The sequence below is a fragment of the Malaclemys terrapin genome, chromosome 7 (genome assembly GCF_027887155.1).
Source record: "Malaclemys terrapin pileata isolate rMalTer1 chromosome 7, rMalTer1.hap1, whole genome shotgun sequence".
NCBI classification, from domain to species: Eukaryota; Metazoa; Chordata; order Testudines; family Emydidae; genus Malaclemys; species Malaclemys terrapin.
The window spans coordinates 1,493,129-1,508,542 of NC_071511.1; the positions used below are offsets into that span (position 1 = coordinate 1,493,129).

The window sequence follows — 15,414 nt, forward strand, 5'->3', positions numbered from 1 at the left end:
CGGAAGGGGCGGGTGGGACCGCTGCGTGATGTCGTCACCACGCACGGGGGGGGGATGCGAGGAGGGAGAGCGAGCGTCACAGCACCGACGAGTCACGCTGAGGGGACTGGCCAATGGCCATGGCGGCGCACAGGGGCGGGGCTGGACGAACTGCCTGACGTCAGAAGACCGGGCGGACTTGGGGCACTTAGAGACCAACACCTGTATTTGAGCATAAGCTCAGATGCACCCGATGAAGTGGGCCGTAGCCCAGGAACGCTTCTTAGTCTCTAAGTGCCCCGAGGCCGCCTGGTCTTTTCGCGCACACAGACTAGCGCGTCCCGCACACCTGGCGGAAAGGGGGGTCGGAGCCACGGGAGACCCGGCTCGGGCCGAGAGCGGCCATCTTTGCTGAGGGCAGCCTGGCCTCAGCCCACTGCGAACAGGGGAAAGTGGCGGCCATCTTTGCTGAGGGTAGCCTGGCCTCAGGCCCGCTGCGAACAGTAGAAAGTGGCGGCCATCTTTGCTGAGGGCAGCCTGGCCTCAGGCCCACTGCGAACAGGGGAAAGTGGCGGCCATCTTTGCTGAGGGCAGCCTGGCCTCAGGCCCACTGCGAACAGGGGAAAGTGGCGGCCATCTTTGCTGAGGGTAGCCTGGCCTCAGGCCCGCTGCGAACAGTAGAAAGTGGTGGCCATCTTCCTTAGGGCGGCCAATTGACTGAGGCATTTTTCACCTTCAGCCCCCTTGAGCATAGGGGGAACTCGCGGCCATGCTTAGCGAGGGCAAAGACGTGCCCGAAGCCAAACAACGGCTCTTGGCCCTGGAGTGCCCGTGCGGGCGGCTCGGCGCGTGGTCTGTGCGAGGCCGGCTGTTGCCAATAGTGACTTTGTCACTAGATTTAGTGACACTAATCTGTTTTGGTTTCCCTAGTGATAACATGTCAAAGTGACCAGTGACAAATCTAGCAACTGTCACTGCCCCTTGTAGTGACGTTCAGAGAGACGTCACCAAGATCGCTAGTCACCAAATCATTCACCAGCAGCTCAATCGTGTTAATAAAATCCTCCTGGGGTGGGGCTCTGTCCCGTCTAGTGGCACCAAGACCACTTAGGGAGAAAGAAAATGACTCCGCTCTGCAGTCGTAGCTAACAGCCAGCTGGCTTTGACCTCGTGCGGTAGACGCCCATGTGCTAAGCTCCGGCGATCCCAGGTTTGCTCCCGCCTGCCGCCGACCGGGCTCCGTCAGCGTTACACAGGCTCTTCCTCCTACAGTCTGTTACACACCAAGTCAATGTCATTACCCCCCACCGGAGCACGTCCTCGGAAGGAATCGCATTCCAGGACTTCTAGGGCTGAGATCGAATAATTTTATATATGGAGATATACCTATCTCATAGAACTGAAAGGGACCCTGAAAGGTCATCGAGTCCATCTTCCTGCCTTCACTAGCAAAACTAAGTACTGATTTTGCCCCAGATCCCTAAGTGGTCCCCTCAAAGATTGAGCTCACAACCCTGGGTTTAGTAGGCCAATGCTCAAACCACTGAGTTATCTCTCTCCATCCTCACTATAATCTGCAGGCGAGGAAACGAAGGCTGTGGAGGACAATTCAATACTTGCTAAAGCCAGGCACATGTTGGAGAGAGCAGCACATTAGCCAGGGCTTGTTTTTACCCAAATTTTCTTTCTTGCCGCTCCGTAGTATATAGCACACCCTGTCATGCAGGGAAAGATAGCTAAAGAAGTGGGTAGGGAAGGGAAGGCGAGGAGAGCCACACGGAGGGAAGGTGGGGTGGGATGAAACAGGACTATGTGCCCCAATGGGGCAGGGGGCACCATGACTCCAGGGATGAAGCCCTTTACTCCTTCTCCTGGCTTGGCCCAGCTGTTCAGAAATTAAACCTTGGAAGCAGGGGGAAGGGGGCTGGCTAGCGGGTTTTTGTTTTGAAATCTACTTTATTGGCTCCTAGGGTGACCAGACAGCAACTGTGAAAAATCGGGACGGGGGGTAATAGGCTACTATATAAGAAAAAGCCTCAAATAGCGGGACTGTCCCTATAAAATCGGGTCAGTCACCCTATTGGCTCCCTGCAGCACTGAGATCAGGTCAGATGAATGCCCCTCTTCCCCCTGGCTCTGGGGTCTGCCTTTCACTAATCTGTCAGCCCAAGTCCAGGCTGGCACAAAAGGGAGGCTCAACTGAAATTAATTAACCCCAGCTGACCTGGACTGGCATGTACAGAGCGCCCTGCCCAATGAGCAGAGGGCACCCTCCTGCTGACAGCGTTCTGGTGCATAAGAGAATGTAGTAAGGAAAGAATGGAATGGATTTTATTAACACTATTGAGCTACTTGTGAATGATTTTGTGACTAGAGGGGTGTGTGTGTGTTTGTATATAAATAAAATTCTGTTCAATTCTCTGGGAATTTTGTTCAGTGACATTTTTGACTCTTTTTGAGTGCTTAAACAGCTACATCTAGCGACTTTCCAGGGTTTGTCTGGTAACTTCCCCCTATATGGAATTGGCAGCACTGTTGGTGAGCGCTCGCCCACAGGTGCAGGCTGCCCGGGCAGGGAGCGGGAACACACGGGGCCCAGTCCCCAACACGGAGCAAGCAGCTGGGTTCAAGGTGTGAGGGACACAGTGACAACACGCATTAATAGCTGTGAAGGGGTAACGCTCAGCCTCGGACTGCTGTCATTAAATGGGGGTCAGACCCCCCACACACACACTGCCACTCCTGGGAGAATCTCAAGTTTAAAAAAGTTACACCTCTCTTCTCCCCCTGCCCCCCGTTCCATGCAACTGAACATTCAAATAAGTAAAAATCTTAAAATGCTCCCCCCCTTTCCCCTCCTAGTTACAAACAAGGGCACCCAAATTCTGCCAGGCCCGGCTGGCAAAGTGCTCATCAGCTCCAGCTGGCACATCACAGAGCTGCAGCATGAAAACGACTGACGAGTTACAGCCTGACCTGACCAAATTTCTTTGTCCAGAGCTGGGCAGAGCCATAAAATGGCATAAAGGCCACCTCAACCAAGCTTCCCCCAGATCAGCTACAAGGTTGAGTTCTTGGGAGGTTAAGCCTTTTGCCCCCCAAAACATGAACTGTTTAAAACTAGACAAGCCTTCACTCCTACGCACTCCACGTTGAACAGAGATTTTAGAAATGCGTATTAGCAGCATAGGCATCAAGCTTCGCAAGCTTGTGTTTTTTTAAAAGTGATCTGGGATTTTCAGCTGTATTTTTATTTTTTTAAATTTCAACTTCAGGGAATTTGATAGTTTTGGTGATTTGAATGGAGCCTGCTGTCTACTATATGACATAAGTTACCTGCAACAATAGTTCAATATAGCAAAACCTTTGCTGCTTGTTAATAGTGTATGTTTAGTTTTCAGAATATCTACTAATTAGACAAAAAATATTGGATATTCTTCATTTAGAGAAAGTCAGCAAAAAGGGAAACAAGATTACTGCATATTCTGAATACCCCTTTTTGACTTCTCCAATATGCAACAGTCCCATGCTTGTTACTGAAGAGTTTGTTTAGAAGGTGACACTATCTTACCTAAATTGGACAGAAAATTCAGCATCACCTGTGTTTTTTAAAAACAGGAATTACAATTAGCATGATTCTTTAGCAAATCTGTGCCTATTCTCTTCCTTCTTTATGCTAATATTTTAATACATCAACCCCAAAGCTGTGCTTTGACTTTTCACATTGCTTTATAGGGTTTTGATGGCACTCATAGCGGTCAAGAGCTTCAAAGTCCAGACTTTGTTTCTAAAATACCCTTTGCAGTAGGGTAGTATTTTCTCATTTTACAGATGGGAAATGGAGGTGGAGAGATTAAGTGACTTTGCCAAAGTGTCACAAAATCAAAGGCACAGCCAAGAACAGAATCTCCCAAGTTCCTTAATGCCAAAACCTTCCTCCCTACCAGCATTTTAGTACAGTTGTAGCACTCAAATTATGATTTGTGCTATTAGCTGCTTCATGTGATTCTAACAGCCCATGTCTCACTGCTTGACACATTTAATAATAATAAAAAAAAGTAAGTAGAGGTTTTTCACCTAAAAGCTGATGGAATAAAGACACTGCACACACCTTTAAAATTATAAATTCACAATTTATTTCAAATAAACCACTCCACCTCTGGGAAATATTTCAAGGGCATTTTCCTTTGCCCCTTCCCCTCCAATGCCTATAGAGAAAAGCTAAGAGTGGTGTCAGTTTCTTGGAGAAGACCTTGCCAACAGAACAAGGCAGACAAGAAACAGCAACACTCTCCATAATACTAAAGCTCCCACAGCAGCAGCTGCTACCTGAAATCCTGGAGAACAATCCAACTGAGCAGATGCAGATGAGAAAAGGAGTCCCTAGAACAAGTCTCATTTAAAAATAAAGTTTTATTTATCACCTGCTTAAAAAGTCTGAATGTGAAATTATAGTACAGAAACCTCCTGCTGTTCCTGTCCCACATTGGTACAGTGAGCAATTCATGTGCGGAGCAGCAGTCATGCAGTTCATATTGTTAGTAGAAAACTGTATGGTCCGGAAGCCTGATGCCTGTTAGAGATCTGAGTCAGCCAGTGCATTCGCATGAGCAAAGCTGAAATAATGAGTCTCAGATGCAAGGATGGAGAGAGACGTCAGGCTGACCTAGGAACAGCAAGCAGCTGCAAAAAGAGGAAGGGACAAACACTGCAAGATTGCCCTGTTACTGGTGCGGGCGGAATTGGTACCTTTTTAGAGTTAATAGCCTGATCCGACTTCTATTCTCAGGCCACCTCATTGACTCGAAGGGGGCTGTGTTCACAAAACAGAATTTGCCCTTTTACCTTTGATCCTGAGAACACTAATTTCTTTCCTATCAGTCACCCACCTCTCAAACAGCAGCAGCTTATCCTTTTCAGATGCCAGAATGAGCAGGAAATGTGGGGGGATCACCCCACAGTTTTAACTGTTCCTATACTACTGCTGCACAAATGTTGCCCTGTTTGGGCTCACGCTGCAAAGACACATCCCGCCTTGTTTTCCACACAGAGGGTGGAAGCAGGATCTGTACGTGGGAACCAGGACAGTCACAGCCTCCTTCCTGGAAGAGTTTTGGAGAAACAAAACCCTGTTGACAAAGCTTGAGTTTTGTGTAATTCTGAAGAGATGGCTTTCAACGCAGTCTGTATTTGTATGATTTCGTAAGTGCTCATCGCCAAGGTGTCTGAGCAGTCTGGACTGCGAGTCAGCTCTCAGGGCCATTTGGCAATTGGTTCCTGCCATCTGATCTACACTGCTCCAGGAATGAGGATTTTAAAACACTTTGTGTTTAAGCAAAATATGCTTATCCTGGTTCAGAGCTGAATGCTTATGTGATGTGAGTGAGCAGGGAGGAGTGGGCACCATCTGGCAGCAAAGCTGAGTATTTAGGATTAGAAAAGATACCTCCCTATACCTCTCTGGCAAACAGGCCAAATTTCACCTGACTGCAGCTAGCTTAACTAGAACACCCGTTCATATCCTACATTAGTACTTTGCGCTTTACGCCTTTAAAGCGCTGCATAAACATTACCTCTGCACAGTACTGTACAGGCTCTGTCCACATGATTAGTTCATCTAATAAGTATCCCTCTCAAACTGAGGGCCCTCTCTTTTCTCCCACCTTCACATGGTTAAAACCTACACACTCAGTTCTGGGGGTAGAGTCATATGGTGCATGTGTCTCATATAAACAAGAGTAGCAGCTTATTTTGTCAAGCAGGAATTAGGAAGACTCACAGTCAGTCTTTCATCCTGTCAAGTCAAAAAGGGTGAAAATAAGAATATCCTACTAAGGAATGTGTCAGGGCAACATTCCTCAAGAAAATGGCATGGAAGGGAATTCCCTACTTTCACACTAGCCTTGGGGATTTCCTCAGATCAGACACTCAGCTACTCCATTTTTGCCTACATATAGCAGATGCATGTACAAGTCCATGTGTTACATAGGCACCTGTACATGGTACATCCACCATCGTAAAGTGTTGGCATTTAAGCCACTGTCTTGAAGTGACTCTCTTGTTAAGATGAATTGGGGAGGTCACTTTTTAAAAAAATTGTTTATATTTTACATTAAACATGCCCATACAAAAGCTCTGAGAGTCCCAGACAATAATCAGACTTATAATAACCATCCAGCAGCTGGAATACCAATATACACATAAATTAACTCCACCAGTCAGTTTTCAGTCTGGCTTGATGCAGGCTCTAAGAGAGCAGTACAATGTTAGCTCTAGCACTTCTTTTTGAGTGCCTGTCTACATTGCCAAGATGTGTGTCGGGGATCACATTATGCATTACTGTTCCCCCTTGACTTGCAATGGGGTTTAGTCTTGCCCGGGTAAATGGGACCAAAGTGGTTTGATCATGTTACACTCCATGTATGACTGATCTTTACAAAGCTGTATGCATTGAAGTAACATGGCTTGTTCCACTCTACCTAACAAGACCAAGCCTATTTAACACTGTTAGAACAACTGTTCTAACAGTCTCCCGAACACCATGGTTTTGGCAGCATAGAAAACCCCTAAAAACCAACTAAAGCAAAAATCCACATGGAAGACCTTAAATTCACTGAATGCAAAGATCTGAATTACCTCTAGGCATATCTCCTATGTTAACCTGATCTCTGCCCTTTAACACCTCCATTTGCTTTGGTTCACGCAGCACAAACTACTGCTGAGAGAAGAGATGCCACACACAATTGTGCTGATCTGCAGCCACCGCTGATGCTGTAAGGTGCAAACACAGCAGCAGCCACCCTCTGAGCTCCAGCCACTCTCCTCGTGCAGCCACAGGCCATTGCTACAAAGCGCATGTTAGAGGAAAGGGAAATCTAGCTGGGTTATTTCATAACCCTCAGTGCATAAAAGGATTTTGGGACAGAAGCCCATTTAATTTACAAGCAGATTATTAAGGAAAAACACTCCACTGCCAATTTATTTTTAAAAAGGGTTGTGTGTTATTCTAGGGTTTGTTTGTATAATTGTACAACCGTTGAAAATGACATAAATTGTAATGATCTAATACTATTAACAGCCATTCAGAAAAATTCCCTCTCTCAAAAGCCATCTGGGGTAGGAGGAAACATCCCAGGAAAGATGCCAATCTGAACTCCAGCCTCTAGCCTGGCAGAAATGAAAAGCGGAAAGATAAAAAACAGAAAGGGACTAAGATGGGGCGTTTGCACGTGTCTGTTGTGCAAGGGGAGGGGATGGTTTTGTCCTTGGCCGGGTTCTCCCACAGGCAGTGCTCATTTCTCTTGAGGCAGCCACTGCCACCTTGCTTGCTGCTCTCACCCCTGCACGTCACCACCTCTTTCCACCTTATGTGTCATGGAAGTCTTTAAGCAAGGTCCTCCTCCTCTGTTCTGCTATATGCATCTGATTCTCTAAGTCCTGGAACAAAGAAGAGCAAGGCAGAACCCCATTAATCTGAACTCCCCAGAGGAAAAGAAAAGGCACTTGTATGGTAGAGTGTGAGGCCCATTCACTGCTTCTCAAGCAAATTAAGGACTGCAGGGACCCTTCCGATTTGACAGTGTGTAAAAGAATGTCCCTCTGAACCCAATTCTCCTTAGGTTTCCCTTCTTAGAGGGTTTCTGATGCTCCCTCCCACCTCCCAAAGCAAAAAAACCCTGCACACCAGGGTAACTTTCCCTCCAGCAAAGGGCTGAATGCCTCTTCCTTCAGAGCCTGTCAGCCCTGGTTCAGTCAGCCAGGAGTCATTGCTGGAGAGCAGCAAAGTTCTCCCCCCATTCCCCCAGCTAGGAAACAAGCATCTGCAGGCCAAGTGAACAAAAAGCCAGACTTGAAGCTAATCTGATTGCCCTCACCTGCCTGCCAAGCTGGCCTGGACCCTTTTGTGCAGGTACTAAGCCACCTGTAAGTGAAGGGCTGCCCAGCAGACACAGGGGAACAGCTAACTTACCCCTCTGTCATAGCTGTCCGCTCGTTCCACCTTCCAGGAGAGGTTTTCTATTTCAGCTTCCAACTGAGCCTGCTGGTATTCAAACTGATCAACAGTACAGACAATTAGAGAAACCAATCTACCCAGAGCAGCTTTATGCCACCAAACAGGCGTGGCGAGAGGAAGCACACACCCCTAGGGGCCTTCCTCTCCGCAACAGGTTTGGTGGAGCAAATCTCTGGAATGCTTGGGAAAACAATGAGCACTAGAACGTGGCATGTCCAGGGACTTCAAAATCCTAAGGAAGATGGATTTTTGTACATTCAACTTTTAATTATTCAAGCATTAGGATATGCCCAATAAGGAGGAAACTGACACCATCAACTGGTGTTTGCAGTCTGGTGAATCTCCATCCCACTTACGGGCTGGAAACGCAGTTTCTGCCCTGTACACACCATCATGTAAAACAAGGGCCGAGCACTATGGTGTTCCCAACAGGGAAACTTTATCCCAGAATCGCAGTCTCAAAACCACTTAGTTTAAGTCACATGTTGGGCCTACCAAAGCGGCCTCCTTGATAGTAAAGTGATGTAAGTGACTGTGCAGCTGGGTTGGCTTGTAATTAACAACAGGGGCTTCAGTCAGTCATGGAAAGAGCAAGATTCATTTATTTGTCCTGCTCCCACTACAAACTTGGGAAAGAACCAAAACAAGAGTCAGCAAACGTCTAGCTGAAGGTTATGTCTACACTGCACTCAAAGGTGTGTCTGCAGCACAGGCAGACAAACCCCAAGCTAGATTTGATCTCACTAACTCAAATACTAGCAGCAAAGCGAAACTCATAGACTCATAGACTCTAAGGTCAGAAGGGACCATTATGATCATCTAGTCTGACCTCCCACATGATGCAGGCCACAAAAGCTGACCCACCCACTCCTGGAAGAATTCTCTCCCTTGACTCAACTGTTGAAGTCCCCAAATCATGATCCAAAGACCTCAAATCGCTGAGAATCCTCCAGCAAGCGACCCCTGCCCCATGCTACGGAGGAAGGCGAAAAACCTCCAGGACGGGAGAGCGCTCGGCCCCTGCTGGATCAATCGCTGCCTGTCAATCCAGCGGGTAGTGTAGACAAGGCCTTACTCAAGATCTACTAGCTGTGAGTGTTTATAAAGCCTCCACCACGGGAGTACCCAAGCCCCTTACAAATATCAATGGATTTGTCCTCTCAACACCCCAGGGAGGTAGGGAAATAGCATCCTCCCCATTTTACAGATGGGAAACTGAGGCACAGAGCAACCTTGGGCAGCTAGAGAGAAACACAGGGTCTCTATGTCCAGAAACATCCCCTCTTTATTCATCAGATCTAAGTCCTGTGCCTCGTGGTAGCTGAAACATGATCAAAAGGAAGCATCTGCCAAATGCTATAGACTCTTATTCTGTCAACTGAGGCAAGAGAGTGAATTAAAATTCACTGAGTAACTATTATAGGTATTACAGTAGCTCCCAGGAACCCTAGCAGGACCCCATTGTGCCAGAGGCTGTACATTTTAATTTCGATTAGGTGTATTATGGTAACATCTAGGCACACCCTGTCACAGACCAGGACCCCATTACGCTAGATGCTGTACAAACCCAGAACAAAAAGACAGTCCCTGCCCCGAAGAGCTGATAATTTAAGTATAAGACAAGAGATGGAGCTGTACAGGGGAGCACAAGCAAGCCATAGTTATTAATAGAATATGCGCAAAAGGACCCACCCATGCCGCAATCTGGCAGAAGCTGTAGTTTGCCTTCTTAAAAAAAAAAAAAAAAAAGTTGCATTTTTTCCATCTATTTCCATTTTAATGTAAAGGTTCTGAAGTGCCGCTGAGTACGAAAGACTCGATCACATAGCATCTAATTCTCTCACTGTGCTAGATGGTGGAAAGTTGAATAAATCTTGTTGCACATGATACTCTGAAACATGACTACCACTATAGCCTCCGTATAGGACTTTGGAAACCCGGCTTCCGTTCCTGGCTCTGCACCAGCCTACCTATGTATACTTGTTAATGTCGCTTCAGGTCCCCAGCTGTAAAATGAGATGATACTTCCCTGCCTCTCGGGGGGGTGGGGGGGAGGGGAGAAGCGCCAAAATATAGGGTGATGGGAGCCACATAAGTACCTTACAGACAGACAGACACCCACACCTAGCCAAAGCCGGTGGGGCTTCATGAGGTCACAGGGAATCACCCACTCAGGGCTCACCAGAGGATCAGGGCCTATGTGGTTATGCACGCAATTCTGCAAAGACTGATAAGCATGTTTAATTTTTAGCATGTGAGCAGTTCCACTCCGTGATCCCACTGAACTCACACGCTGAAAAGCTAAGCACGCGTGTCGAGCCCCAGCTCTAGGGCAGCGCACCCTGGCTAGCGCCCTACCATTTGCACTGAGGTTTACTTCCTCCATTTTTATACAGATTCCTGAAAGGTTAACCTGTTGCTGTGACTCTCCCATCTCCCAGGAGCTAGGAGCCAATAGTAACCAACTCAGATTCTAGATACGCGCGTTTGCTTATGATGTGAATCCTTATGGGGAAAAATAGTTTGACAACTAGTTTGTCATTCACACTGTAGTACTATTCTATAGCAAAGTCTGTAAAAACAGGGATGTCTCTGGAATGACATCCAACAGGAGCTTTGCTATTAAATCTCTGACGGGGAGTAGGAGTGGGAGGGTTTGGAGCTGATTATGAAGTTTGAGGATACGTGAGGTTCAGTGTCACATATATGTCATTACATGGATTTATTATAAACACACAAACTCTGGGACTGAAGACACAAATCTAGGTGTCTGCTTGGCTTACTATGCTCCCTAGCTAGATGCCAAGAAGTCTGAGCAAACACCTTACCAATTTCTTCCTGGGGCCAGACTCCATGTAGTAGGCATACGGATATGTGTACTGCAGGGTGTAACGACACTACAACAGAAGAGGAAAAGAGTTTTAGACCTTGATGTTGTTAGCACAGCTTATTTCTATGACTAACATAGGGACACACGAGTTGCCAGACCAGTCCAGTATAGCAGAGGCCATTATCAGATGCTTCTGAGGAACAGGAAACCCTGTCAGGACCAATTATGGAATAACCTGCTCAGAAAGGCATCCTCCTGCTAACCTCAGGCAGTTGGTGTCTGATTCAGGGCACAACATCCCTTACAAATCTAACCCCTGAATTGCCTCCTCCTTCAGTGTGCTACTCAGATGCAAGTGTTTTGGTGTGTAGGCTCTCTCCTGTGGACTGAAAGAGCCAAAAATGCCCACCTTTGCAAGCAGCTTTGCAGCATTCTGCAGGTACTGCCAGTCTATCCACGTTCCCAGGTTGTTCATCACCCTTTCCTGGATCTTCTCCTGAATTCGCTGGTATGTCTGTGCCTCTAACTGCAAGCTTTTATTGTGGTTCTCCCACTGCAAAAGTAGAAGAAAAAGGGCATGAGATCAAAGTGCTGCTACCTACAGATACAAGCTCCAGCAAACAGGAAGTAAGATGGGCTGGAGTCCAGCAGGATAGGATATGCTGTGGGCAGGAGGACAGCAAGGCAACACTCCCCGTTGCAAGCCCACGAGGTTGCGTACACTATAAGAGGCAGGTGGGAGCAGGGAGCAAACCCAGCCCCTCTGTAGAAATGCCTATGGTCACATCAGCATCTTGTGAGCGACTAGAAGGAGTAAAATAATAGGAATTTCCCCACTTAAGAAGTCTCTGCCAAGAGATTTAGATTAACCTTTAACATGGGCTTACTGAAGGCAGACACATCTGTGCTGTGAAACATCATTGTAAAACATGGCCATTTCCCTGAGGCCCTTGATCTGGAAAGTCAAGAGGATTCATTTATTATTATTTTAAGACTAGGTTAATGCTATGAATAAGCAGCTGTTGATATCTGAATTAGGAAACGAGTGCATGCTGACCTCACGGAAAAGTGGCAACCTTGGATCTACAGTGTTTTCTTCTAGAGAATCTGCATTAGACCTGTACAGACTGACCAGTCCTATTCACGCCTGCTGCAGGGAAAGAGGAGCTATGACTGTCTCACTGGTTAGTAACCGATTCCAAAAGCCTTTCTTTAAACGTGTCTTGACGTGAAATCCCCTTACAATTTCATTAAACCACATGATGGAGTTTTAATTTAAACACCCGAGATTTGTTTCTTCTTGGTCCCTACAAATTCATGCCATAAGGAACTTTGGAAGGTTCCCTGGTCCTGTGAGGAAATGGTTGCAGCGATATTGTATGAGTGCAGGGACTGGATTAGATGACCTCTTGAGGTCCTTTCCAGTCCTATGATACCTATCTGCAACAGCACAGCAGCATCTTGCAGAGGGCCACTATATTCAAATTATTATTTTGTGTTGTTTGTATCATTGTAGCCCCTAGGAGCCCTACTCGTGGATGAGAATCCCATTGTACTAGTTGCTGCAAAAGAAGAGAAAAATCCAGGAAATACTGATTTTCTGCAGCCTCAGGAAACTTAAGCAATCAATGGAGAACAAAAGTTTCTGTACCGAATCCTTTGTTTGTGTGTTTCTTACACTGACATTGCTGGCAATAACCTTTGCACTAGGCAGGGACATTAAAAGGCTACAGCAGCTCTGGCCAAAGAGATGTGTCCTACCCGCTCAAAATAGAACAAGTACTTCTTAAGGGCCTCCCTGGCCTGCGCTTGCTGACTCTGGTTTACAATATCAGGATTCTCTTTGTACCGACTGCATTCGTAGTACTCGCTACCGTGGGTCTTCCAGTCCCCCAGACACATCCAGCAGAAGTCTGCAGAGAACAAGGCACAATCACTGTGATGCATAGAAAAAATGAATTTCCAGAAACCAAATTACAGAGGAACAGCCCCTCTGTTTCAAGGGCTTCCTTTAGCCAAGCAGCATGTGAAGTTTATTTGTGCCATCTTGCCCAGGGGGAAACAGAATACAGCTTGTGGGCCAAATACAACCCCGGCTTGGGGGTCGATAGCTAAATATGCAGCTTGTGAGGTAACACTTCCAGCATGCTCCAAGGGGACACTGCCTGGATCCACAAGGAGTGCTGGAAACTGGGACCTGTCGTCTCCGCAGGCTGCACCTCGTAGTTAAAGAAAAGGGCAGCTGCAGTCTTACTAGCGAATGAGCTGCAGCTCTCGGACTACTGGCAAGCTGCTAGCATGGGTCTTTGCTGGATCAGATTTGAAGGATCCTAATCTGATCCAGCGGTGAACAAATCCACACAGACAATCCACTTTCCATTCTGGCGGGTGCACGCTGGGTGGTGGTGGTGGTGGCCTGTGAGACACAAGTCAGACTAGAGGATCTGATGGTCCCGTCTGGCCTTAAATTCTGAGACTCTAAGACACCTATCCATATCCAGTGGTTTAGGAGACAGCTTCAGAACAGAAATCCCTGAGGGCAAGCCTACACTTGAAACGCTGCATTGGCACAACTGTGCCGCTGTAACACTTGAGTGGAGACACGCCTACGTTGACGGCAGAGAGCTCTCCCGTCGACCTAGTTAATCCACCTCTGCAAGAGGCGGTAGCTATGTCACTGGGAGAAAACCCTCCTGCTGACACAGTGCTGTCTACACAAGGGACTGGGTTGGTATACCTATAGTGCTTGGGGTGTGGGTTTTTCACATCCGAGCCCCGTAGATATACAGATATACGTTTGTAGTGTAGACCTGACCTGAGTGGGAGGACGTAGGTAAAAAGAGCTAAGGAGAAAAAGTAGAGCAACAGCTAACCCCACAAAACAGAAGTGCCTGGTTTTAGAGGTGGGATACTTGCAGTGTTCTGTCAGGAAGGAGAAAAGAGGAGGTTAAACAGCTGCTGTACGAATCACTTCTGGAAGGCTTACCTTTCCCATCCAGCTGGGTGAAATCTACTAATTCCACCCAAGGGCTAGCCTGCTCTTTTTCCAATTTCAATCACTAGGAATGTGTTGCTCTCCTACTCCTGATACCACAGCATCCCTCCAAGTAACTATCATTCCTGCTGATCTTCTAGCAGCAAAGGAAGTGAACTGGGAGGGGTAGATTTTAAATGTTTTCTGAGGTGGGTTATCTTCCTCGTCCTCCCTACTGGCTGGTATCAGAGTTGCAATATGGGAGCCCCAGCAACAGGTAGTCTCACTCACTTCCCTGGGGGGTTAGAGAAATTTAGCATCCCACAAAAGCCATTTGCTTTGCATTCCTGATATTTTTCAGGGCTTTAATAAGGGCTGAGGACAGCCAGGCTGCTTCTTGCATGGGAGTAGACTGAGGAGCAATCTAGCAGATAAGGTTATAGAGATCAACAGACCTACACCTGCTTCTGTGGCTTGGTCCATGTAGGGGCTCATTCTGTCCATCAGTGAACATAAAGACTAAGTCTAGTTTGACATAAAGGCTCAGAGTGTTCCATTACAATGCAAGCGGTTTCAGCTGGTGGCACAGAAATCCATGTACAGAACAAGAACTACATCAGGAAAGCTTTTAAACACCAGAGCACATTTCTGAGGAGCATCAATCTCATGACAGAAAGGGAGCTGAAGACCTTTTACAGCATTAAATCTAAATGCCACCGATGAATCAGAAACCAGTTAAGAACATAGCAAGTGAAACAATAAGCCTTTATCACCAAGTCAGATGTGTAATTAGAATCCTCTTCATATTTGTACTGGGAGTGGTTAACTGGCTATAAGACAACAAAATTTACAACTGGGGTAATAAAGGAATATTCCCTTTCCCCAACAGATTCCAGACACTGCTACTTACCATGCTTGCATTTGGAGCATTGCTGAAAAGGAAGGAAAAAGGAGCCATTAGCAATCTGCAGAAGGACAGGGAGGTTTCAGCTAAGGACAAGGAAGATCTGAAGTATTCAGGAAATTGCTCACCATGTGATTGCAGCCTCCATTCTTTTCAATACAGATATTGCACTTGGGACACTGGGAAAACCAAAAGCATTCATTAGATCCAGCTGTTCTCTAATATTCCTTAAGAACAGAATTCCGGCTCTATTCTTACACATACACTGTTCCTGTCAAACCCATTTTAAAGTGGGATGAAGGCGGGATGGATGGATGACTCAGGGCATCAACAACAGATCAGTGGTTTGAGATAACAGTTCCAAGGAGTAAGGTCATTATTCTTAGCGTTACCACTTGTGAACCAAAGTTCACTCTCATTAGTTACCATTAACTGGCTGGTCAGGTTTAGCAATTCAACCAGTTTACATAGAAAGATAGTACTGGCCATAATGACTCAGACCATAGGACCATCTAGTTCTGTATCCTGCCTTCAGTAGTAGCCGATGGGTAACTGCTTCAGAGGAAATACAAAGCCATCATACCCCTGCCTGATTATACAATGCTTTACCTAGGTTTCTTTGTTCCACAGGTAATCAGTTGATATTCTGCACAACTTGACTGTTACTATATTTTCTTGGTTTGCAAAGCATAGGAAGTAATCCAACTTTGCCA

General features: G+C 46.6%; 1 protein-coding gene across 4 annotated transcripts in view; it reads right to left on the reverse strand.

Moving 5' to 3' along the window:
• Positions 1–4,091: 4,091 nt before the first annotated feature.
• Positions 4,092–15,414, reverse strand: part of ARIH2 (ariadne RBR E3 ubiquitin protein ligase 2) — a 58,895-nt gene continuing 47,572 nt past the window's right edge. For all 4 annotated transcript variants that reach the window (XM_054036069.1, XM_054036066.1, XM_054036068.1 and 1 more), the window contains 7 exons: positions 14,830–14,880; positions 14,708–14,729; positions 12,585–12,736; positions 11,233–11,376; positions 10,822–10,890; positions 7,949–8,032; positions 4,092–7,416 (listed from right to left, as the gene is read on the reverse strand). In XM_054036069.1, coding sequence (XP_053892044.1) covers positions 7,345–7,416; positions 7,949–8,032; positions 10,822–10,890; positions 11,233–11,376; positions 12,585–12,736; positions 14,708–14,729; positions 14,830–14,880 — 594 coding nt within the window. In that variant the 3' untranslated portion in view covers positions 4,092–7,344. The remainder of the gene's footprint in view (positions 7,417–7,948; positions 8,033–10,821; positions 10,891–11,232; positions 11,377–12,584; positions 12,737–14,707; positions 14,730–14,829; positions 14,881–15,414) is intronic.